The sequence below is a fragment of the Manihot esculenta genome, chromosome 7, assembly GCF_001659605.2.
Source record: "Manihot esculenta cultivar AM560-2 chromosome 7, M.esculenta_v8, whole genome shotgun sequence".
NCBI classification, from domain to species: domain Eukaryota; kingdom Viridiplantae; phylum Streptophyta; class Magnoliopsida; order Malpighiales; family Euphorbiaceae; genus Manihot; species Manihot esculenta.
In genome coordinates, this window is record NC_035167.2 from 24,299,557 (window position 1) to 24,325,244 (window position 25,688).

Here is a 25,688-nt window from a genome sequence, read left to right on the forward strand (position 1 = left end):
TTGCATTCTTTGATTTGTACTTGATCTTCTATTTTCTTGCATATTCTTCTATGTTTTATTCACAAATTAATTTACACATTTATTATTATTGAGTGGCTCCCAACAAGTTGAATTAGAGTCTGGTTGACTGTTTGGGTGTCGGTATAGTTGTGTGAATTAAGATGGATCATTCAACGGGTTCTATGATTAAATTATCGGCTACAAATTATTGAATTTGGAAGTTGATGATGGAGGATTATCTCTATTGCAATGATTTATTGGATCCCATTAAATTGGATGCTGACAAGCCTGATGGAAGATCTGATGATGATTAGGAGAAATTACAAAGAAAGACTGTGGGAAATATTGAGTTGAATTTAATATTTATCCTCACATCAGTAATGAAGTCAATGCACAGGTTTTATGGAAAAAAGTTGAAAGACATACGAGAGGAAGAATACTCAAAATAAACTCTGTACAATCAAGAGGCTAGTGAACTCAAAGTTCAAAGAATGACGCTTTGTTCCAAATCATTTGAGTGAATTTCAAGATTCGGTGAATCAGCTAATCACTATGAAGATATACCTTGATAATGAACTCCAAGCTTTACTTCTCTTGAGTTCTTTCCAAATTGCTGGGAAACTTTGGTAGTGTCACTTAGTAACTCTATTCTTGCTGGTGTATTAAATTGCAGATGGTCAAAGATAGCATGTGTAATGAAGAGATCAGGCGCAAAGACATGGGTGTAGATACTTCACAAGCTCTTGTCATAGAGAATAGGGGTCGAAGTAAGAATAAAGGTCTTAAGGGGCATAGCAAATCTAGATGCAAGTCACAAATGAAAGGAAAATTTAGTTGCTATCATTATGGCAAGGATGGTCATATTAAGAGAAATTGTAAGGTTTTCAAAAAGGAACAGAAGGGCAAAAAGATTTAAAAGAATGAGAAGAATCAAAAGAAGTAAGACGATGCAAAATACAACTGCCATAGCATACAATGAAGATATAGGATTGGTAGGACTTTTCTTTAAAGACAATCAATGTAATATTGTTCACATCCTTACATTGAATGGATTATTGAATCAGGAGCATGTTGTTATGCTACACATATGAGGGATATTTTTTTTGAACACAAAAAAAAATGGTTGATTGAAGATGGGCAGTACTAGTTATGCTGATACAGTGAGAGCTTGTAATGTGCATGTCTAGACTGATTTGGGTTGCATATTGATCCTGAAAGATGTGTGACATATACTAGATATGAGACTAAATTTGATATCTACTCATTATTTGGATTTAGATGGTTACCATAGCTACATTGGTGATCAGAAATGGAAGCTGATTAAGGGTTTTATGGTGGTGGCAAAGGCAAGTCTTTTAATAGACTATTGAAGACTCAATAGAAGCTGCTTAATACTAAATTAAATACAATTAAAGATGATACTTCACTAGACATGTGACATAAAAAATGTCTCATATTGGTGAGAAAGGGTTGAAGATTTTGGCAGAGAAGTCTCTCATTCCCTCTGCCAAAGATATAAATTTAAACCCTTATGATATTTGTCTGTTAGGAAAACAACACAGAGTTTCTTTTAGTAGCATGTCTAAAAGAAAAGAAAAAGTATGTGATTTAGTATATCCTGATATATGTTTCCATTGAGACTAAAAGTATTGGTGGTAGTAGATTTTTTATGATGTATATTGATGATGCTTCACGAAAGTGTAGGTGTTTGTTTTTAAAAACAAAAGATCATGTTTGTGAATGCTTCAAGAAGTTCTATTCCGTGATAGAAAGAGAGAAAGGTGTCTTTTTAAACTGTCTTCATAGTGAGAATGGAGGTGAATACATGTTAAAAGAGTTTGAAGCTTATTGCTCCGAGCATAGCATTAGAGATAGGAAGGCAGCTCCTAGAACCCCACAGCACAATGGTGTGGATAAAAAAAATGAATAAAACCATCATTAAGAAGGTCAAATGCATGCTGAAGATGGCAAATCTAGTAAGCCATTTTGGTGAGAAGCTTTACTCACAGCCTGTTATCTACTAAATTGATCTTCATTAGCTTCATTGGATTATGACATTCTGGAGAGAATGTGGATTGGAAAAGATGTATGCTATTCTCATTTGAAAGTGTTTGGGTGCAAAGCCTTTGTACATGTACCAAAGGAGCAGAGAAAGAAGCTTGATGATAAAGCTATATGGTGCATTTTTCTAGGTTATGGAGATGCTAAGTTTGGATATAGGCTATGGGATCCTACTAAGTAGAAGATTGTTAGGCCAAGAGACGTTATATTTTATGAACATGAAATCCTTCTAGATTCTATGGCAATTAAGAAGTCAAATGTAGAAATTGTAATTGCTCCTTCACCAGTGTCTCCCTCAACTATTCATGCCACAGGAGGAGAGTTGAATGAAGAACCTGTGATAGATGATAAGCCAGTACCAGTTAATGTTTATGATGAACATGTAGAGAATGTGGAGAAGGGGAAGTAGCCACATTCACCTCAAGTTGAAGGGCCTCAAGTTAGAAGATCTTCTAAAGGGCATCATCTATATATTAAATATTCCAATTTTGACTATGTTACTCTTGTAGAAGAAGGAGAGCTAGAAAGTTTTCAAGAAGTTGAAACTCACAAGGAAAGAGTTCATTGGATGAAAGAAATGCAATAGGAGATAAATTTCTTAAAGAAAAATAATAAATATGAGTTGGTTGAACTTCCAAAGAGTAAGGAGCCACTAAAGAATAAATGGGTTTTTTAAACTGAAGAAAAATGGTGATAAGCTTATTAAGCACAAGGCTTGTCTAGTTGTGAAGGGTTTTAATTCAAAGAAGGGAGTTGATTTTGATGAAATTTTTTCACTTGTTGTAGAGATGAACTCTATTAGAGTGATTCTTAGATTAAGTGCAAGTTTGGATCTTGAACTTGAATAGTTAGGTGAGAAAACTACATTCCTTCATGCTAACTTAAAGAAGGAAATCTACATGGTTCAGCTAGAAGTATTTGAAGTGAAAGGAAAAGAGCACATAGTTTTCAGATTAAATAAGAGCTTGTATGGATTGAAACAGGCTCCTGGACAATAACGCAAGAGGTTTGATTCTTTCATGGTAAGTCATGAGTACACCAGGACAGATGAAGATCACTCTGTGTAGTTCAAATTAATTCCTAATGGTAACTTTATTGTCCTTTGCCTCTATATGGATGATATGTTGATAGTAGAGCAAGATGCTTAAGTGATTAGTGGGTTGAAAAAAATTTATTTAGTTCTTTTGACATGAAGGATCTAGGCTAGACTTAAAAAATTTTAGCCATGCAAATTGTCTGTGATAGAAAAGCAAAGAAATTGTGGGTTTCATAGGAAAAGTTTATTGAGAGGGTTCTAAATAGGTTTAATATGAAGAAAGCTAAGCTAGTTAACACTCTAGCTAATCACTTCAAGTTTAGTAAGAAAAATTTTCCTTCTAATGAAGAAGAAAAAGAGCAGATGGCAACTATTCCTTACTCCTCTATAGTTGGGAGTTTATGTATACCATAGTTTGTACTCGAGCAGATATTGCACATGTAGCTGATTTAGTCAACATGTTTCTTTCTAACCTAGAAAAAGAGCATTGAGAAGTTGTAAAGCAAATCTTTAGATATTTGAGAGGTAGGTCAAAAATATGTTTATGTTTTGGTAATTTAAAACTAGTTTTAGGGGCATTTATAGATGCAGACATGGCAGGTGATCTTGATGGTAGAAAGTCTACTACTGAATATGTGGTTACTTTTACAGGGGGAGCTGTATTATAGCAGTCTAAATTGCATAAGTGTGTTGCCTTGTCTACAACTGAAGCAGAATACATGGCAGCTACTGAAGCTATAAAAGAATTATTGTGTTTGAAAATATTTCTCCAGGAGTTGGGTTTGAAATAAGATTAGTAAGTAGTTAACTATGACACTCAAAGTACTTTGGATTTAAGCAAGAATGCTACATATCATTGCTGCACCAAACATATTGATGTAAGGTATAATACCCGGCTAAACTCCAGCGTTGGAATTCTAACTTTCTGACGGAATCTTCATCGGAATCCAGGATCTCAAAATTGGAATCTTTAGAAGGATAAAATAGAATTTTCATAAAATGAATTTGAAATTTTTGAAATCGTATTAAAAAAAAGTTTAGAAGAGTTTTAAGGTTCAACGGTCGAACCTTCAAGTTCTGCCGCCAAAGGTGACTTCTCCAGCCACCTATAAAAAGGGGCTCTACCCGAAATTGAGAGAACTTTCTCTCCATTTCAAGCAGAGGTGAGTCCCCTGCCCTTTGTTCTCTCAAAACCTCTTTTACAATAGCTTTCTCATGGATTTTAACTGTGGTTTTGAAGAATCGAAATCATCCCTTCCAGTTGTAACTCTTTCAAATCTTCGAAGCTCGTCCCTTCTTCTCCCCCAAATTTCTCATCATGATTTATGTGTTGTTCGTGTTATTCAAGAGGTAAGTTCATTCCTTGCTTTTCTTCTATTTTTTGAAAGTTTTCAGCAAGTTTTATAAGTGTTTAAGGGGTTATTGATGCATGCAAGTTTGTTATTTTAAAATGTAAGGTTTAAGTTTAGACTTGATGGATGTTTTCTCTTGGGTTCTTGATGTCAGCCGCTGAAGCAAGGTCGGCCGCCAAAGTAAGGTTCGGCCGCCAAACCTGTCTGTGGAGGCAGCCATTTAGCCGCCTACCCTGCCTTCGAAGGTTTTGACATTCAGATCTGTGAGGGACTTTAGGCCGCCGAACCTGCCGCTGAAAGTCCCCTGTTCAACCTTTTTCTGCTTGTTTCCTACGAGTGTTCTTGTGTATTCTTAGGGGTTTCTTGGGTGGTTGTTTTAAGTATTGTAAATATTATGTTGGTCCCTCATTTAAGTCTGTCTGAGTAGGATTGGACTTAAGAGACCGTAGAGGTTTGCAATGAGAGTTATGCTTCAGTATTAGGCATGCATCAACTAGAGGTGAGTAGAACTAAATTGAATCACTATTTAAAAAAAATCAAACTTTTTAAGTATGCTCATGCATCACGAATGCCATTATATTGTAATTAGGTTGTTTTGCATTAGAGTTCACGAATATGATGCATTGCATAATTTATTGTTATTGTAGATGGATGTTGGATGACCCACTAGCCCTCGAGTATGTTATGATGTGATGGATACGAAAGTCCAGGTCGAGATCCATTCTACACCCCTGGTAATATGTAAGAGAAAGTCCAAAGTCCAAGTCGAGACCCATTTTGCGCCTCTGGCATTATGGATATGTTATGTTATGTGATGTTAAGAGAAAGTCCTGAGGAGCATCCGTCATGGGCCGGACACTATTGGAATATGTAAAAGGTTACTGGTGACAAGTACATCTTAATGTGAATTATTTATGTTGTGACACATTCATACGATCATATGTTTTATTGAACTTTTTTTTATGTTCTGCTCATTAGGCTCTTATAGCTTATCCCATTTCCCCTAACCCCAGGTTTGCAGGATCAAAGTTAGCTCGGAAAGTCGGCTGAGTTGCTGGTATAGCCTGTTGTAATAGTATAGTTGTGGACATGTATTAATTTGTGGATTAGACTTTGCCTGGTTTCTTTCTTGTAATCCCTGCTTCATGATCCTTTTATGTAAAAGTTTTTAAGTATAAGTTATGTTTGAACCGAACTTGAGGCCATACTGGAGCATTTGATGAGGGCTCTAGTATGGGTTTTATGTTTTCAGTTATGATGCATGCATAGGTTGAGTCTTGGTTCATGTAATGTTATTTTTTTGTTGTTCGTGTGATCATATATGAGATTATATCAAGTGTAACAAGATATATAGTAAGCTTGCTACAGGCTCCGGTGACCGTAAGTCGATCTGCGCCGGTAGCGGTCCGGTTCCCGGATCGTTACATAAGGTACCACTAGCTTTGTGATGTAGTGAATACAAAAGAAATTGTATTAAAGAAGATTCACACTGATAATAATGATACTAACATTTGACTAAAGTAGTAGAGTGAGACAACATCAATTCTGCTCCAATGCAGCAAAACTTGTCTCCACTTATTAAAATGCATAGTATTTTCTCCATAAGCTGGAAAGGGATATTGTTGGTTGTACAATAGGGTCCAACTCATTAATAAGATAAAAAAAGAATGGGAAGAAGTGCATGTGTAAGTGTGCCATTGAAACTAGTGAATATGAGTAATGTATATGTAACGACCCAAAATCGGACCGCTACCGGTGCTAGGATCCAGATCGACTTAAGTTCGCCGGGACCCGTAGCAAGCCTAACATACAACCTGCCATGCCTGATAAATCCTATACATGATCATACATTTATATAAAAGCTTTAAATTTTTTCATGTACCAAGCTTGACCTGTGCATGCACCATAACTATAAACATAAAACCCCACACTAGAGCCCTCATCAAATGCTCTAGTGGGGCAACATATCATACATCAAGCTTGGTTTAACATTTCTTAACATTAAAACATTTCATAACAATCATGCACAAAAGGGGATTAACATTACATTAGGGCCAAGCACAATACTAAACCTCATTACATTATTGTACAATACCTTACATTACTTTACATATCATCTCATGTCCACTACTAATCTATTACACATAAACTCAACCTTCAACTTTGACGACTTCCCGACCTATCCCGAACCTGTAAGCCTGGGGGTTAAGGGAAAGGGGTGAGCTACTAAAGCCCAGTGAGTAGAACAATAAAACAATATATTAAAACATATGCTTTCATAGAATGCATCATATCACAAACAATTCACATCAATGATAGACTTGTCACTAATAACCCTCTACATAATCCAACAGTGAAAGGGCATAGAATGGGCCTCTGGTCTTTCCCTTAAACATAGCATAGCATAACATTCCAATGTGCCAGTAGCGTATAATGGGCCTCTGGTCTTTCCCTTAAACATAGCATAGCATAACATTCCAATGTGCCAGTAGCGTATAATGGGCCTCTGGTCTTTCTCTTACATCATGCTAGGGGCGTAGAATGGGCCTCACTAGACTTCCATACCGTATCATCATCATCATACCATATCAAGGGCTAATGGGTCATCCAATATCCATCCACAACAACATCATATTATGCAATGCAACATATTTGTGGATCCTAATGCAAGCAACCTAACATATCTCATGGCATTCGTGATGCATGAATATGCTCAAAATTTAATTACTTTGAAACATAAAGATCCATTCTACTCACCTTAAGCTGACTCTGAATAGACTCTAAAGCAGCTATCTCACTGCTGGATTTCTCGGGTCTGAACCTACATAGGTGAACTTAAATGAGGGACTAAACATACACTAACATAACTCTAAACATCTCCCAAAAACCCCCTAAAATATCATAAAATATTCATAGAAAACATGCAAAGGAAGGCTGGACAGGGTACTTTCGGCGGCAGGTTCGGCAGCCGAAAGTCCCTCCAGAGCCGAAAGTCATGCACTTTCGGGGGCACGGTTTGGCGGCCGAAAGTCCTTCCAGAGCCAAAGGTCACCATCCTTCTGGGGCAGGTTCGGCGGCCGAAACTCCCCTCCAGAGCTGAAAGTCCAACTTTCGGGGGCGAGTTTAGGCAGCCAAAACTTGCCTCCACAGGCAGGTTTGGCGGCCGAACCTGGGTCCTCCAAAATGGCAGAACTCAAGCCACAAACATACATCCAGCCACCCAAAACCTCTAAACTCAAACCAAGCCCCTCAAAATCATGCATAAACACATCCTCAAGCATTTAGGGGCTTGAAACTAGCCTATACCCCAACAACATCAACATTTAGCATACATTAAACATACATTTTCCATTGAACCATAATAAGCCCTAACCTTTAGATCTACCCTCAAACATGCATCTAAGCTCTCTAAAACCCCTCAAAACTTACTTAAAACATGAAAGAAGGGTAGGATCTACTCTTACCTCTTGAAAATCGAGAGGAAAGACGATCCAAACTCGGAGATGGGGAGAATTCGAGCTCCAGGGTTTCCAAGCTTCAAAATCTTGATCTTAGCTCAAAAATCTTCAAAACCAAGTTAAGACTTGTTAAAACTTGAAGAAATTGAAGGAAAAACTCAAAATCAACCAAAGGAGGGGGAAATCTCACCCTTGTCCGAAAATAGAGAGAGAAAACTCATCCATTTTCAGACAAGGGGCCTTTTATAGGTGGCTGGCCAGACCACCTTCGGAGACCAAAAGAGCTTCCGCAAGTCAGCAACGTTTGGCGGCCGAACCTGACTTTTCTAACCTTGGTCTTTTCTTTCAAAACTCAATTTCTTTCTTCATTAAAACCACTAAAACATGTTAAAACATTTATAAAAACATCTTTTTACCCTTCTAGAGGGTTCTGACATTCGAAATTCCACCGGAAAGTAGAAATTCCGATGCCGGGGTCTAGCTGGGTATTACAGTATAAGCATGCCATTAAATCTAGTGAAAATGGAAAAGAGTGTAAGCATGCCTTTGGAACTTGTTGCAAGCATTAATGTGCATTAAAACTTATTGCAAGCATTAATGTGTCATTGGAATTTGTAGAAGTAGTGGACTTTTACTCCATAAGTTCTTGTATTTTTACTTCTTTGCTCCAAGGATAAGGTCTACATAAGAGAGAGGAGACGGCAAAAAGGACAGATTCATTTAGAGAGAGTAAGGGTGCATAACTTTTGAAAGGGATTCTTTTCTTTGAGGTTCTTGCATAAGGGTTACAAGGAAGATATAATGTGCAATTTTTCTTGTCACGAGTGAGATTAGTTAGTATTTGTATTCAAGCATATTTGAAAAACTATTCTTCTACTGAGTAGTGAATAGGAAAATAGTTTGGATATTTTTTGAGTGGAGATCTCTTGTTTGTACACAATAAGAGAGTGATTGTACTACTTTTCTTAATAGTGGATTTTAATTCGAAGTTTGGCTCATGGTTTTTCCCTCTACACTAGAGGGTTTTCCATGTAAATATTATGTTCTTTGATTTGTGCTTGATCTTCTATTTCCCTGCATATTATTTTGTATTTCATTCGCATATTAATTTACACAGTTATTCTTGTTGGGTCCCCTAATATAACACAAAAATCGCCCAAAATGAGCTATGAACTATCACCATAACACAGGTCCATGTGACAAGAATCTGATAAGACAATACGCAATCCCATTCGTGGAAAGGAAGACTTAGACACCGTAATACCCGGTTCTTCATCAAGACTCGCCCTCTCCTGAAGAGGTCGAGTTTTCACATAAAGTTACCATTAGCAGGTGTAGTCTAGCAGAACGCTATTATACCTGCAATCACGGGATCACCAATCAATTAGCCAATAGAATCTCCTATCAATTAGCTGACACCAGCTAGATTTCTAGGGAATATTATAATTAGCTCCATCTTCTTACAATATAAAAACTAATGATCATAGAGACAAACGAAGACAATTCTTACACAACTATTTTTGAATTCTAAGCAATTCTTTATATTCGCTCTATTTTTTAGTTTACTGACTTGAGCGTTGAAATGATTGTTGTAAACGCCAACTACCTCACATTCTCTTTTTTATAGGACTTACCAATCACAATCTAACTTTATTTCAAGCACATCAATCCCCAACATGAAACATATTTAAAAACCCAATGGAGAAATTGTATTATATATGTACCTTATTTGGAATAAAAAATTTTGCAAAAACACAATTCAATCAATTCAATTTTTTTTATTAATTTTCTTGTTTGAAAATAATTTTTTTTTAACTTACAAAATTTATATTTTTTTAAAGAAATAAAATCACATATAATTTTGTAAAAATTTATTTAAATTTTTTAAATAAATCATACTAAATAAAAGGATAATGTTACGATGATGTAAGAAAAAAAATCATCAATTAAAGACTAAGATCTAGAGTTTCTATTACTTTATCATAATTAACTTTTTTTTTTTTTTAACTTCTCGAAGATTGTGAATACTCATCTACGATGACATTATCTAATAATTTCTCAACCATTGCAAATTCGCAATTCAGACTAATAGAAGAACGAACTTCCATTGCCAGTGTTCATTATAACCCCTTGAGAATTTGTGTGATAAATTGCTATTAGACTAATATAAAATGCAGAAGAATCACCCTGAATGAAAATGGTATTATTATTATCATTAACCATTACTATGATTATTAAGTTATGAGTTAGGTTAAAATTAATAAATATGGCTCCTTATTTTAAAAATTTAATATTTTATTTTTCACATTTCAATGGAAGGTTCCTCTCTTAAAATTTTTTTTTTTTTATGGTGCAAAAATTAAAACTATTTATTTTTTAAAAATTGGAGATATAGATATTAACTTTAATATAAATTAACAATTAAAAAAAATTGTATTTAAGAGTTTTTGATATGTTTAAGAAAATTAATAAAAAAAATTAAGCTTCGAAAAACAACTTGCAGTCTGTGAAAAATATTTTTATAAAAAATATTTTCTACTAAAATAATTTATTTATTATTATTTAATTTTAATTTAAAAAATGAAATATATTAATAAGTTTATATGAATAGTATTAATAAAATTTTTAAAAGGTAGAAAATAATTTAATTTTTTAATTAAAAAATATTTTCTATTAATTAATTTATTTATTGAATATCTAAATAAAATGTGAAAATTATTTTTTTAAAAATATATTTATGGAATAAATAGAATCTAAATGATTTAATTTGACAAAATTAAAATATTAAATTTTAAAAATAGAAAAGGTACGTGCTAATTTGTAAAGTGCCTTAGCCTCCGCATGATGAAGGCACCGACAAGACATTCTATGGTAGTGAAGGGCCACCGAGGTGGGAAGACCACCATCACACGTTCCCAGTCAGAAAATGTCCGTCCACTCATTTACATCTTTATTATTTTGACAATGCTCAATACATCTTTATTATTTCATTTATGGCTTTGTCCCCAACGATTTTTATTTTATTTTTAATAAATTACACTTTAACTTTAAAATTTTAATATAATTAACAGATTAATTTTTATAATTTTAAAATTAAACAATTAAATTTTTAAATTTTTATATAACCAATATATTCAAATTAAAAATTATTTTATTTATAATTTTATTAATCAACCAATTAAAAGAATAATAAAAATCACCTAAACAGTCGCATGTGTTGATAAAGTAGAAGCATAGGCTCATTTCCGAAACCTAAGCAAAAGCAACCATCACAATGGGACACATCAACGCAAGCAACAGTGTGCCACTGCAACTAAAGAAAATTGTCATTGTGTTGCAGCATATGCCTCAACGCCACTCGCACATAAGATTGAGCACGGCATCATAACAACACATCTTCCCCAAGCACTCGCAATGCCTCGGCAAAAGCATAAGTATCGAACTCCTAAAATACCCTTATGAATACTTAAATACTTTTCAATATAAGTGAAGAATTTTATATGGTGTAAACTATACTTTGATCCTTAAATTTTAGCACAAGTGACAGATCAGTCTTTGTATTTTTAAAACTAAATCCAATTACAGTTCTTCCTATTAGTAATATACCCTATAGCCAATCTGTTTGTTATAGTTGTATATTATCCTTCGTATATTTTAAGTATTTAAATACATTATACAAATACTGTTATTTATCTTTAGTGTTAATTTAATTGAATCTCGAGTAAAGATAAAGTCCATGTGACTATATTACTATGCAAAGGAATGTGGTTATAATTGTGAGATTCCTATTACATTTAAGTAATGTCTCCAAATGTTCTTGGTCGATATTCTTATCATGATTGGACAATGATTAAAACTGTTGAGATTAGTATATATTATATTCTTTCATTTTAAATGAAGCAATTGATCTTATAGATTGAGATATGTGAAATATCTAGAATTAATATCTATGTGCTTATTTTAGGAATAAGTAAGATAACATGTGTTTATGGATTACTCAAGTGATGGTTGTGTAAGTGATTCTTTGACTTGAAATTAATAAATAATCTTATATAGAGACTTTTATGTTTTGATTCATCTTACATGATACTTAGTTCATGAGTAACAAATGGGGATGAATTGAATATATTATGAATTGTATGAAGGTGTTTATTTGACTGAGATATAGGATTCATCACCCTAGGTTAAATTAGGGAATGTCCCATTTGTTCTCTGCTAGCATTGATCATGAAATCCTTGCGCAAGGTGGAATGAAATTAGCAAATGAGATTTGAAATTTCATTCAATCGGTTAATGGCTAATAAGTGAGAACTAATATGATTTAACATTGCAGATACAAGAATCATTGGGTCTTATACATAAGGATGTATGCGGATCAATGACTATCCAAGCCATAGTTGGGTATCTGTATTTCTTTACACTGATGACTACACTAGATATGGTTATATGTATTTAATGAAATACAAATCTGAATCATTTGAAAAGTTTAAAGAATTCAAATATGAAGTTGAAAAACAAACCTGCAAAAGTATTAAATAACTTAGATACGATCGAAGTGATGAGTATTTGAGTTAAGAGTTTTGTAATTATCTAACAGAGAATGAGATTCTCTCAAAATAGACTCCACCTGGAACACCACAATACAATGGAGTTTTAGAAAGGAGAAACCATACTTTATTATATGTGGTACGGTCCATGATGAGTCTTGCAGACTTACCTCTATCCCTTTTAGGAAATAACTTGCAAACTGCGATATACCTTGCTAACAGAGTTCCATCCAAATCATTTGATAAGATCCCATATGAGATGTGGACTAACAAAAAGTCAGTCTTATCGCACATTAAGATTTGGAGATGTGATGCTTATGTAAAACGTCTGGTATCTGATAAAATGGGAGCTAAGTCAGATAAATGTAAGTTTGTGGAATATCCTAAAGAAACTATTGGATATTACTTCTACCATCCCATTGAGAAAATGTATTTATCTCAAAATATACTATCTTTCTAGAAAAGTATTTCTTTTGAAAGAAGTCATGGGAGTTAGACAGAACTTGAAGAAGTTTAAAAACCACAAACTGACATCCAAATGGAATTAAAATAAGAGACTATAACGTCTACTGTGGAAACACAAGTTAAAGCACTATCGTGAAGATCTTTTAGGACAAGCCGTGCTCCAATATGGTTAGACCTTCTTGTAGAGACTCATAATGATGTTTCACTCATACATGATGACCCTAACAACTACGAAGAAGCAATGTATGACATCAATTCTTCAAATTGGCTTAAAGCAATGAAATTTGAAATGGATTCTATATACACTAACCAAGTATAAACTTTGGTTGATGTACCTGAAGGAACAAAATCCATTGGGTTGTGGGTTTTTTAAGAGAAAAACTGACATGGAAAATAATGTAAAAAAGTATAAAGCTAGGCAAGTTGCTAAATGTTACAAACAAAGACAAGGTGTTGACTTTGATAAAACTATAGCTATGCTTAAATCCATAAGGATTTTACTTGCAATAGCAGCATACATGATTATGAAATTTGGCAAATGGATGTCAAAATAACATTTCTAAATGGAAATCGTTTTAAGAATGTGTACATGACACAACTTGAAGGTTTTGAATCCAAGAAATTTCCTAATACGGTATGCAAATTTCAAGGGTCCATTTATGGACTTGATCAGTCCAAATTTAGACCACTTTATCAGGATATTATTAATGTTAATTTATATTTTTTCTGCCTAATTTTGTGATTTTGATCATATTTTGCAGAAAATGGTGTAAAGAGGTAATTTGGAGAAAATGCCCGTAAAACTGCCTAAAATGGAACAAAAGAGAGCAAGCATGCCAAGTTGCAACTGAAGAGGAGATAAATAAGGAAAGTAATTTGAAATTCAAATTTCAAATCTCCAAGAGCATTCAAAATTCAAAATTCAGCATGTTAAGGAAGGCAAAGAAGACATACTTGCCCCCCAAGTCTTGTACATTCAACATTCAAAATTCAAAAAAGAGGCTCCACCTTATCAATGCGCTTGGGCGGCAAGGGCAGCAACTTGGGCGGCAAGGAAGACCAACTTTGGCAGCAAGGAAGGGCTAGGGCAACACATGAAAGCTATATAAGGATCACATAAGCAAGCCGCACGCCCATTCACCTCTTGCACAACACCATTCGGCGCACTCCTTCTTCAAGGCTTTGGTCACCTCTTCTCCTTCTTCCTTTCTTTTATTTTCTTGTTTTGTTTCAGCCATGAGTGGCTGAAACTCTTTTATCTAGTTGAAGAGTGGTTGATACTTTAGTTGTTTTATGGATTGGGAGATCTGAACACACAATGTTTAACTTTTGTTTTTCAATATTCATGCAATATCATGCTTAATTCCATTGTTGTTTTGTTATTTTGATCAATATGGCCAATTGATTCTTGATTGCAAGGTAATAATTTGTTAGTTTGAATAGTTTTAAGTTTGTAATTGCTTGGATTGTTCAAACACAAGTAACTCTTGATGTAAAAACTAAGGAAATTGTATGATCTAGCGATATCACCATGCGTTTGGATAGCTAGAATTAGGTCTCTCTATTTCTTAATGTGATTGATAGTTGTTAGATGCCTAAGGCTCAAGGACGTTCCTTGGCAACTTGTTGATTAGTGATTGGTTAGAGGACGTTCCCTAATTAATTTATGCTTAAAGAGAGATATGGTGGTGAGAAGCGTTTTCCATCTCCATAACTAATTTATTGAATCAAACAAATGAACCTAAGTATCAATGATTAATCCCAACAACTGAAGTGGATCTTCAACTAGAGCTTTTGTCATAATTGAATCTCTTTATTTTTATTATTCGCTTACTTTATTGCTTTCATCATTAGTTTAATTGAATCAATCTCAAAACCCCCCTTTTTAATTTGCTTTCAGTTTAATTTACTTTCAATTCATTTACTTTCAGTTTATTTTCTTGGTCTTGATAAGGAAGATAGGTAAGTATAAATTCCCTATGGATTCGATCCTTTCACCACTATCTGCAGTTGTAAAATTATTGATAACTAAAAAGGTTTTTTTTTTTGACAGGTTTTGACAACCACACAGTCAAAAATTAGTGCCGTTGCCGGGGAGTTGATTTAACTAATTTATTTTTCTTTCATGACCAGATCTGGATGCAAGGAGACTCTGAATTACAATCCAGAAATTGAGCGCACAATCAGGCGATTAGGGAAGCAAGAAACCACTGAACCCACCTCTGAAGAGCCCACCATCGCAGATCCAGCCTCAGAACCTTCTGAACTTCACCAAACAGCCGCAGAGATGGCTGAAGTTAATGCACAACCTGTTGCCCATGCAAAACCTTCTGTCCATGATGAATTAATTCAAGAAAATCCAGCAATGAGGCCACCAATGCCAAGAGAAAGAACACTGAGAGAGTTGGCAGCCCCTATAGTTGATGAAGCACCTCTCTGCATCACCTATTCGCCTCTGACAGTTCCCTCTGAGCTCAAAACAGGTTTGATTCATCTTCTACCTAAATTTAGAGGTTTAGAGAATGAGAATCCACATAAGCACTTAAAGGAATTCCAAATTGTATGTTCATCCATGAGGCCACAAGGCATAACTGAAGAGCATATGAAATTGAGAGCTTTCCCCTTTTCACTTGATGATTATCTATGTAACGACTCGGAAATCGATACCCTACCGTAACGGCTCGAACCGCCACCGGCGCTAGGATCCAGATCGGCTTAAGGCCGCCGGGACCCGTAGCAAGCCAAACATAGCTCCTATCACCTGGTCAAATCCCATACATGATCAAAACTTTAACATAAAAACTCAAACATCTGATGTACAAACCGAACCTGACCTGTATGCGACATAACTGAAAATATAAAACCCCTACTAGAGCCCTCATCGCAACTCTAGCTGGGTCAACATAACATACATCAAGCCGGAGTCACATCCAAAGAACTAGAACCTAACCTGTGCATGCATCACACCACAAACATAAGACCTCTACTAGGGTCCTCGTCAATTAACATTGCGTGGTAAACAACACATGCCACAAGATTAGTTCAAACACAACTCAACATCTAGCATAACATACATCATGTATTAAACAGGGACTAACCAAGTCTCAGGGCCAAGCACAGTACTAAACCATAAACATAACTCCACTTAACTTTACATTACATTCTCTTACAAATCATTATATCAATTTATAATACATGTCCACACTAAAAGTACTAAGCTAATACTATTACATAAGCAAAACCTTTACTCTTGAGACTTCCCGATCAACCTCAAACCTGCAACACTGGGGTTAGGGGAGAGGGGTGAGCTAAAAAAGCCCAGTGAGTAGAAACAAGGAAAACAGTTCATTAATTACGTGCTTTCATGAAATGCGTCACAGCACAAACAAATCATATCACGGATTGGACCCAACCCCAAAACATCCCTAAGCTATTTGCCCGGCCACCATAGAGGGCACCACAGGACTTCGTAATGCCTGGCCCAGCCAGGTCTTATCCATAGGGCTAGTGGGGTCGTCCTTGGTCCAATCTCCATCAACAGTAAATAATGCAATGCTTCATATTCGTGTAACTAGTGCAATCAACCTATTACATATAAACATGATGCATGAGCATGCTTTAGGCATTTGATTTCATAAAATAAAGATTAAGTTTAGTTCTACTCACCTCTGGCAGACGCTGAACTGACTCCGCAACAGCTAACACTAATGGCCTCCTCGATCCTTCGGGTCCGGTCCTACACAGGTGGACTCGAATGAGGTGCCAAACACACTCTAAACAACTCATAAACAACTACCCAAAAACCCCCTAAAACATCACTTAAACATGCATAGAAAACAACCATGAAAAGGCTGGACAGGGCACTTTCGGCGGCACCTTCGGCAGCCGAACCCTCTCTCCAGAGACGAAACTCGGGCACCTTCGGCTGCCGAAAGTCCCTCTTCAGAGACGAAAGTCAGGCACTTTCGGCGGCCGAATCCTTCCTTCGGCGGCCGAAAGTCTGCTTTCAAGCCAAAACTCAGCTTTCGGGGGCAAGGTTAGGCGGCCAATCCATGCATCCAAAGGCAGGTTCGGCGGCCGAAACCACCTTCGGCGGCCGAACCTGAGTGCTTCCCAGAAGGGCAGAACTCAGCTTCTCATGCATTCAAGCCTCCCAAACCTTCCAAACACCCCAAAACAAGCACCCAACCTTACTAAAACATGCATAAACCCTTAACCATGCACAAAGGAGTTTAAACAAGCTTAAACTCCAACAAAGAACATCAAAACATACATAGATAGCTTATGACCCACATAAGCCAAAACCATCAAAACAACCAAATCCTCACATACTCTCTCCCCATCATGCATACTCACTCCCACATGCATAACCTAGCCTAAACATTCAACATAGCATCATATAAACATACTTGAGCATCACATAACATACCACTACAAAAAAACAGTGATTTAGCGACCAAAATTTTGGTCGCTAAAAGGCAGATTTTGGTCGCTATTATGAAATAGCGACCATTTAGCAACCAAAATGAAATGGTCGGTGTTTGGCCAGTCGCTAAAATTTTGGCGACAATATGAAAATTGGTCGCTAAAATAGCGACCAATCAGCGACCATTTTTTGGTCGCTAATTTGGTGTCATGGCAGATAATGTATTGAAACATGGTCGTTAAAATTTGGTCGCTAAATGGTCGCTGATTTGGTCGCTATAATTTGGTCGCTAAATGGTCGCTGTTTTGATCGCTATTATGTTGTTATTTTATCGGCTCAGAGAAGAGCATTTAATCGTTGTGGGGAAGTAAATTGGTCGTTAATTTTTAGTCGCGAAATGGTCGCTAAATTGGTCGCTATTTCGTTGTTATTTGATCGCCTCAGAGAAGAGCATTTAGTCGCTGTGTGGGAGTAAATTGGTCGTTAATTTTTTGTCGCGAAATGGTCGCTGTTTTGGTCACTAAATTGATCGCTATTTCGTTGTTATTAGATCGCCTCAAAGAGCATTTAGTCGCTATTTCATCGCAAATTAATAGTAAAATCAAAAAAAATATTTATTATTTAATTTGCTTTTGTGGCTAATTAGTCACTAATAAATGCATTTAAATCTGATTCATATCATTTTTCCAATAAATTCATAAACCTGCTATAATATCAATATGTACACACACATTCCAATACATAAAATATCAAAGACAATATATACACATCAACTTCATTTCATAATTCTGCAATCTAAAAGTCCAAAACATTATTATAGTTCAACACTAAGAAACTTAAAATATATCAAAATACATAATGTATCCAAATAGTATAAAATTCATATCATAAAACATATTATTTAAGTCAGTGAGATATGGCATCATGCTAATCCATATTTAAGTCGGTAAGATCTGATGCTTGTCTTACATATGAAGATTTAGAGATCCCCTCAATAAAACTTAATCCCCTTGCACTTGGCGAGCCCTTGATTGAACTTGTGCAGGCATCAGCCATGGCAACATCATTATCAAAGAAACTCGATGGCCCATTTTCTTTTGCAGAAATTCTTTCAGTGATATGTTCCAAAGCAGAGGCTATATTCTGCAAAACCCAATCATGGACTTGTACTACAGGAACAGGAACTGCAGGCATGTCAGGATCTGAATTGGCAAAAAATGGAGCAGCTTGACTTAATGAAACTCCTTCAGAACCCTTATCACCAAATTGAATCAGAAACCCAAGGTGCTCAAGACCTTCTACAGTCAAAACCTAAGACAGTGTGGTTAACCTTACAAATTAGGACCAAGCTGAAGATGATATCACAAAGCAGAAAAATAAATTTTAGAAGAAACAAAGAGTTATACGTATTAATATTTCCTTCACTTTGGGTTGCTAGAGAATTTTGGGTTGCTATTGTTGTGTACAATGCACTTTTATGTAGGTTGCTGTTTTTATAATTTTGATTATGTTTGTTTAAGTACCTAGATACACCAAATTCACATAGTCACAAGTAAGGGCTTGAATTTGAAAATTTTTAAAAAGAGTCCAATTCAACCCCCTCTTGGACCTTATTTAGGACAACAAAGCCTCTTCAAATAGAAAGAACTACCACATGACATTCTACATTTGAAACATTAATCAAGCAAAAGAAGTTCCCAAAATTTTTTTTTTTAAGAAAATCCACTACCAGGAGTTCTTCTACAAGCATTCCATTTGAAAATCCAAAATGAAAAACATTGTCACATGCTTGTAGCAAAGTGAGCCCTGCAAAATCCAATGCAAATCCTCCCAAAGAGGTTTTCATTATTTTATATAAACAGAATCAACCAAGCTCTATATTTGGAATCACACACAGCTTTTTTGAAATTTCTAAACAACTTACAGGAACATTGATCACAGCCCAAAGCAATTAATAAGCCTTAAAAAGTAAAATACAATATATATGCCAAAAATCGGTAAATTCCTTGCAGATTTTCATTTTCATTATTTGAGGAACTATATCACTTCTCTGCTTCCAGACTAAGTAAACAAAAAGAGTTCAGGAGTACTTGCTTGTGTAAACAATTTCCTCTTTCCACTAACATTCACTCTTCCAGTTCAACAAGGTTTACCTAAACCATCCATGAAAAAGCACAGCAAGAGCGCATTTGCAAAGTAACAGCAGCATGACATATTCAAAAACAAAAAACAAAGAAAAAAAAAAGAGTTATGTTGCTCCAACCATAAAAAATTTCATTAAAATAACAAAAATAATATTAGAGAAATACAAGGAAACCAAGACAAATAAATAATAATATTAGAATTGATGAAGCCCGATAGACTTCTAGCATACAGTCTGGTATTTACAAAATAACCCTACTGAAAGTTGGTATTTATGCACATTGTCAGTGTACAAACACTTGAGCCATCAATTGAACTAAATAAACAGGACTTTCCCGCATAGATAATGAAGCCATTCTTAGATAGACCAACTAGGTTAACAAGTTTAAATCCCCAAATATTTATTGAAGCTCAGTTAATGCATAACTGGGTATTGCAGAACACCAAGCCATATGGAAGTTGCTATTCATTGATTCATGCAAAGAAGAAGAAATAATTAAAGATCATTGCCAAATGTATCTTCCATAAAGGAAAAGGAAGGGACAAATAAAGCCATAATCCCTGGAAAAAATTCTTGCAATTTTTGAATTTATTAATATGTGCATATTTATGAGTTCAACATTAGCAAGAGTACTCCATACCTCAAAACAATTTCAGTGGACAATTTTCTAAGATATCCACACAATCCTCAATAAATCGTACTCGAGAAGTACGAATACAAAGACCGATAGTAACAGGAGACGCATACCTCAAAATAAGAAATTTGACAAGGTAAAACCATTGCATAGGACCTCTGACTAAACACAGTTATGGGAATATGGGCAAATAGATTCTCAAGTACCCCTATATTATCTAAAAGCAAAATTTGTTTGTTTTTTTTTTTTTTTTGGGGTGGGCGGTGGAATCATCTAAAAAAGAGCAAAGAGCAAGATACATGCAAGAAAAATTCAGAAAATATGACTGCAAACATAATCAAGTACCTCCTTGAAAAATCGAAGAAAATTCATCCATTGGTCCCAGTTTATCACCTTGTAATCACTCTGGATCTGTCAGACAACCAAGTTAACAAGTCATAAGACATATCATGGATGGATATCCAGATAACAAGATAGGTTAAAGCTAACAAATTATAGTAGAGGCATCAACAAACTACCTTTAGATACTCAATTAATGAATCAACCTCGGCTCGGAATTGGGAACCAAGTACAAGATCCAACAATTCACAAATGCTCTCAATGTCTACACTTTTTTGCTTCTCTTCTGAAATAATAAAACGAAAGAAAATTAACTATCACAATAAAAGAAAATAAAGATATTAATTGACAAGTTCATGAAACCCAAAGCAAATGCCTTTTTTTCTTTGATACATCAGAAATTCCTTTCAAGGAAAAGGGGTGTCGGCATTCAAACCCCTAATCATGGTTCTGCTATCTAGGATTGAAATTTTAAGATGATGACTTGGAGTTGGAGCTATTGCAAGTGATGATGATTGAGAGGATCAGGCTTGTTCTTGGTTATTATGCTGTTGTAATTTGGGGAGTGATTGGGGTGCCCCTTCTTGGTTATTCTGCTCTTGCAATGCCTGCTGTATTTAATTATTTTTTTTAATAATTGATTGGGTTAATATTGTGCTGACTTAATTGGTGTTAATCAATTTTTCTTTTTATAATTGATTGGGCTATTGTTCTTGCAGCATTGCTTGTTGGAATTGAGATTTGGAGAAAGTTTTGACCAGAATTTTAGGGAGTTGGGGAACCGATCAGTTCTAAAGCGAAACGAACTGATTTTTTCAGATCAGTTTGCTTTTACTTCTGTTCAGTCTGTAAAAGAATACGATTTTCAGTTTTCAGTTATTTAGATTTGCCCCAACCAACAGCTTTGTTGACAAGTGAAAAAAGGAGTGAAAATTTGTTGTGCATCTATAGTAAAAAGAAAAAGTGGGAAGTGAGGTCAGAATAAAAAGAGAGCAATTGCAATGTGATATAGTTATCCAATGAAGGGTGCAATCTCGATTCCAACTAGAATGCAAAAGTTCTATTGGATAGTCATTGAAGTCAACGAAAACCACCAAAATGAGCACTTAGCTTATTACGAATTTATTACATATTGAATTCTAAGCAGCATGAGACAAAGTTCAACCACCTTGTTAATTACGAAAATCAAGTTTCATAAGGATATCAACTTGTAAAAGACTGCCCACTGGTGGATCTTGATGCTTAGGCAAATTTATAAGTACCTTATGATCCTAGCAAATGACACCATCAATCAGTCATAATGTGCATAAACATGCTTGAAACCATTTTGAGGAAATTAAACTGATATCCATAGACCATGTGCTCGAAGAAATTTATGAACACTAGGACGTTCAGCAGAGAATAGTTAGGCATGCATCAGTTGCCATAGGCAACTGTTTTTGACAATTACCTATCTCAGCCAACAGCACAAAAATCGGAGTACAAGCATAGACGCAAAGTTCTATACTCTCAAAGTATACTCCTAAAAATCTAAACATAATAAAATAAGCCATTAACCAGATATAAAAAACCTTAGTAATTATGCATATGTTAAAGTAAACAAACAAGCAATAGATGGAGATCACCTCAAAGAACTTCTAATGCCCCGCTTAGGAGAGGAATCCTCCTTCGTGAAGTACCACTGAGCAATAGTCCCATTGATCACATAAACCTGAGTTTCGACCATTGTAGTCAAAGACCACAGCATTGCAAGAATTGCCAATGCATAGTATGCAGGCACCCAACTGTCCTGCTTCCAAACACAAGTGTATTCACCACTTGATTCCTTTGGCACAATTTTCCCATTAAGCCTAGCAAACACCAAGAATACTACAATTGGAGCATAATAAAACACTAAACCAAATGTCAATAACGGTAAGGCCACCAATAAAGCTAAATTCTTTGACAGTGCATCAGAGGCAACCCCAATTATCATCACAGTCAAATCAATTCGATGCCAATTAGCTACAAGAATCCACATAATGACCCCAATAACTAAGAACACAAAAACCAGCACCAAAATCCTATAAACCAAAGGGAAGGCATCGATGCAAGTAGAGCTAACTGTGTAGGCAACGAACCAATAAATATTGAAGAAGATGGGAAGAACAATAAAGAAAGGAAGCGAGATGTACACAATCTGTTTGGTGTAATGCTTGAGCAACAAAAGAAAAAGAAAACAAATGGGTGCACTCAAAATGAAAGTAACTACAAGGTTCCATATCAAAGCCTCCCAAAAACCAGAACTCCACAAACTAAGTAAGTAATAATACACATGGGTTTCCAAGAACCAAACAGAAGACGACGACAGGGAGTCCTTGGCGCAAGAAGTTGAGTTGAATTCATATGTAAAAGAAGAAAGATTGGTGTAATCTGGGTTTCTATGGGAAACAGAGAAGATTCCAAAAGCGAAAGTGCAAAGAACACAGAGAGCAAAGAGAATGAGAAAGGGAATATCTTTGAAGGGTCTCGGACCAGAATTGTAAGAGATCGGGAGACAAGTTTCACAGATCTATATAGGACTAGTCACTTAAACCTCCTTCACCCGAAAATTCCCAAAATTGCATCCTAAGCTAAAACCCCACCGAACAAACAAAGAGGGGGAAAATAAGAAAAGAAAGCGAAAAATTAAAAAAGTTTGAAATAAATAAACAAATGAAAATTGAGGAGAAGCCATAAACAGATAATAGAGGAGAAACTGAGTAAAGAGAAGACAGAGACAAAAACTGAGCAAACCTGAAGAGAGTTCCAGTCAAAGGAGATTTCGCCGTCGTCGACTGGGTGGAGATAGGAGACGTCGCCGCTGCCGACTGGACTGCCGGCACTCTTCAGTGAAGTGGGGGAGAGAGGCGTTGATTGGGAAGGGAATCGGGGGAGAGAGGCGCGGACGGAGAGAGGGAAGTTTGACTCGAGCAAAATGGGAAAATAGAAGAGGGATTAGGGTTAGTTTTGTTAGTATAACTAATTAGTGATTAGGGATTAGGAATGAGGGATTATGGTTAGTTTTCGTAGGGATTAGGGATTAAGGATTAGAAATTAGGGATTAGAGTTAGGGATTAAGAATTAGGGATTAGGGATTATGGATTAGAGATTAGGGTTAATTTTGTTAGGAATTAGGGATTAATTAGGAATTAGGGTTAGAGATTACAGATTAGTTATTAGGAATTAGGGTTAATTTTATTAGGGATTAGGGATTAATTAGGTATTATATATTAGGGGTGAGCAGAATTCGGTTCAAACCGAAAAAACCGATCGAACCGAATTGATTTGAAAATTTGGTTCGGTTTTTTTATATATTTTGGTTCGGTTTTTAATTTTAAAAATTTTAATTATTTCGGTTCGGTTCGGTTTTGATAAAAAAAAAATAAAAAAACCGAACCGAACCGATTAATGATAATAATATGTTTTTTCAATAATATAGAGAAATTAAATCATATGAAGATTAAAATATTTTAATTAAATTTTAAAATACTAAAAATAAAGTGTAAAAAATAAAAAAATTATTAAAAATCAAAATCGATCAAACCGAATCGAATCGAACTGAATCAGACTGGTTCGGTTTGATTTGGTTTCTGATCAAAATCGGTTTGGTTCGATTTATATAAATACTAAAATTTTGATTTTCGGTTTATTCGGTTCAGTTCGATTTTAAACCGAACCGACCGAATGCTCACCCCTAATAGATATTAGGGATTAGGATTAAGAATTAGGTTAAATTATTCCTTAAATTGTCAAAACGACGTCGTTTTGAAATCACTTAATTTAAAATTTTAAATAAAATAAAATTTAATTAAAAATTAAATTAAAATTTTAAAAATAAAATGGTCGCTGATTGGTCGCTATTTAGCGACTAATTATTTTAGTCGCTAAATATGGTCGCAAATAACTCGCGCCATTAATTCCCGCTAAATTTAGCGACCATTTTATATTTGGTCGCTAAATAGCGACCAATTAACGACCAAAAATTGGTCGCTAAGCTTTTTGTTAAATAAATATATTATTTCATTCATTTAGTCACAGAGTCGTTGATTGGTAGCTATATAGCGACAAAAAAATATGGTCGCTAATTTTGGTCGCAATTTCACAGTTTTTTTGTAGTGTACATTGGGCATAAAACCCACATAAATCCTAACATGCATATCTACCCATACTCTACTATTAAAACCTTCATAAAACTTCAAAAGACACTAGGAAAACAAAGATCTACACTTACCTCTTGAAGATCGAGGGTTGCGTGATCTCTAACTCGGAGGTGTGGAGAATCCAAGCTCCAAAAGCTCCAAGCTCCCAAAACTTCGATCTAACCTTTAAAACTCTTCAAAATAACCATGGAACTCATTAAAACATGAAGGAGATGAAGAAAAACATGAAAATGGCCAAAGGAGGACAAAAACTCACCTGAGCTCGAGAATGGGGAGAAAACTCGCCCATTTCCGATCTGAGGGGCCCTTTATAGGTGGCCTGGTCAGAGACCTTCGGCAGCCTAACGTGCCCCCTAAACTAATGCATGTTCGGCGGCCGAACTTGAGGTTCGGGGGCCGAACCTTGGCTCGTTCAAACAAGACTTTCGGAGGCCAAAGGCGCTCCCGAAGCCTTTCCATGTTCGGCGACCGAACTTCACTTTCGGCGGCCGAACCTGGCAATTGCCTCCTTGGTCTTTTCTTTTCAAAACTCAATTATTTTTCATTTAAAACCATGAAATCAGTAAAAACCTTTTAGAAAACACATTTTACCCCTCTAGAAGCCTCTGGCATCTTCAGAAATTCCAGATTTCCAACGGAGATTCCGCCGGAAGATAAGGATTCCTATGCCGGAATCTAGCCGGGTATTACATTCTTCCCCCCTTTAAGAACATTCGTCCCCGAATGTTCCACAAACAAACAGGCATAGCATAAAACATAACATCAATCATACATGAACAAGCAAGCAAAACCTAAAAATCTCTCTCCTGAAAGAGAGACACAGGCACTGCTGGAGTATAAACTCCCGGGTCTCCCAAACACTCACTATCAACCAGTGGTGATTTCCAAAACTTTTCACCATCAGGATTTCCTTGCTCCTCAATTCTTGACTTATGTGTCCATGATCCGCACTAACTGCTCAACATAGGTGAGATCCCTTGAGATCTCTACCTTTGGTTCTTTAAGAACCTCACTTGGATCTGACACGAGCTTCCATAACACAGGAA

The 25,688-nt window shown here is 35.6% G+C and overlaps 1 protein-coding gene across 1 annotated transcript; it reads right to left on the bottom strand.

Annotated features, from left to right (window-relative positions):
• Positions 1 to 18,176: 18,176 nt before the first annotated feature.
• Positions 18,177 to 23,177, bottom strand: LOC110619010. The gene is made up of 5 exons (XM_043958141.1): positions 23,154 to 23,177; positions 22,087 to 23,012; positions 20,641 to 20,747; positions 20,468 to 20,533; positions 18,177 to 18,656 (listed from the first exon to the last, which is right to left on the bottom strand). The coding sequence occupies exons 1-3, from the start codon at positions 23,175 to 23,177 to the stop codon at positions 20,720 to 20,722; spliced, it is 978 nt and encodes a 325-aa protein (XP_043814076.1). The 3' UTR covers positions 18,177 to 18,656; positions 20,468 to 20,533; positions 20,641 to 20,719.
• Between the last annotated feature and the right edge of the window lie 2,511 nt (positions 23,178 to 25,688).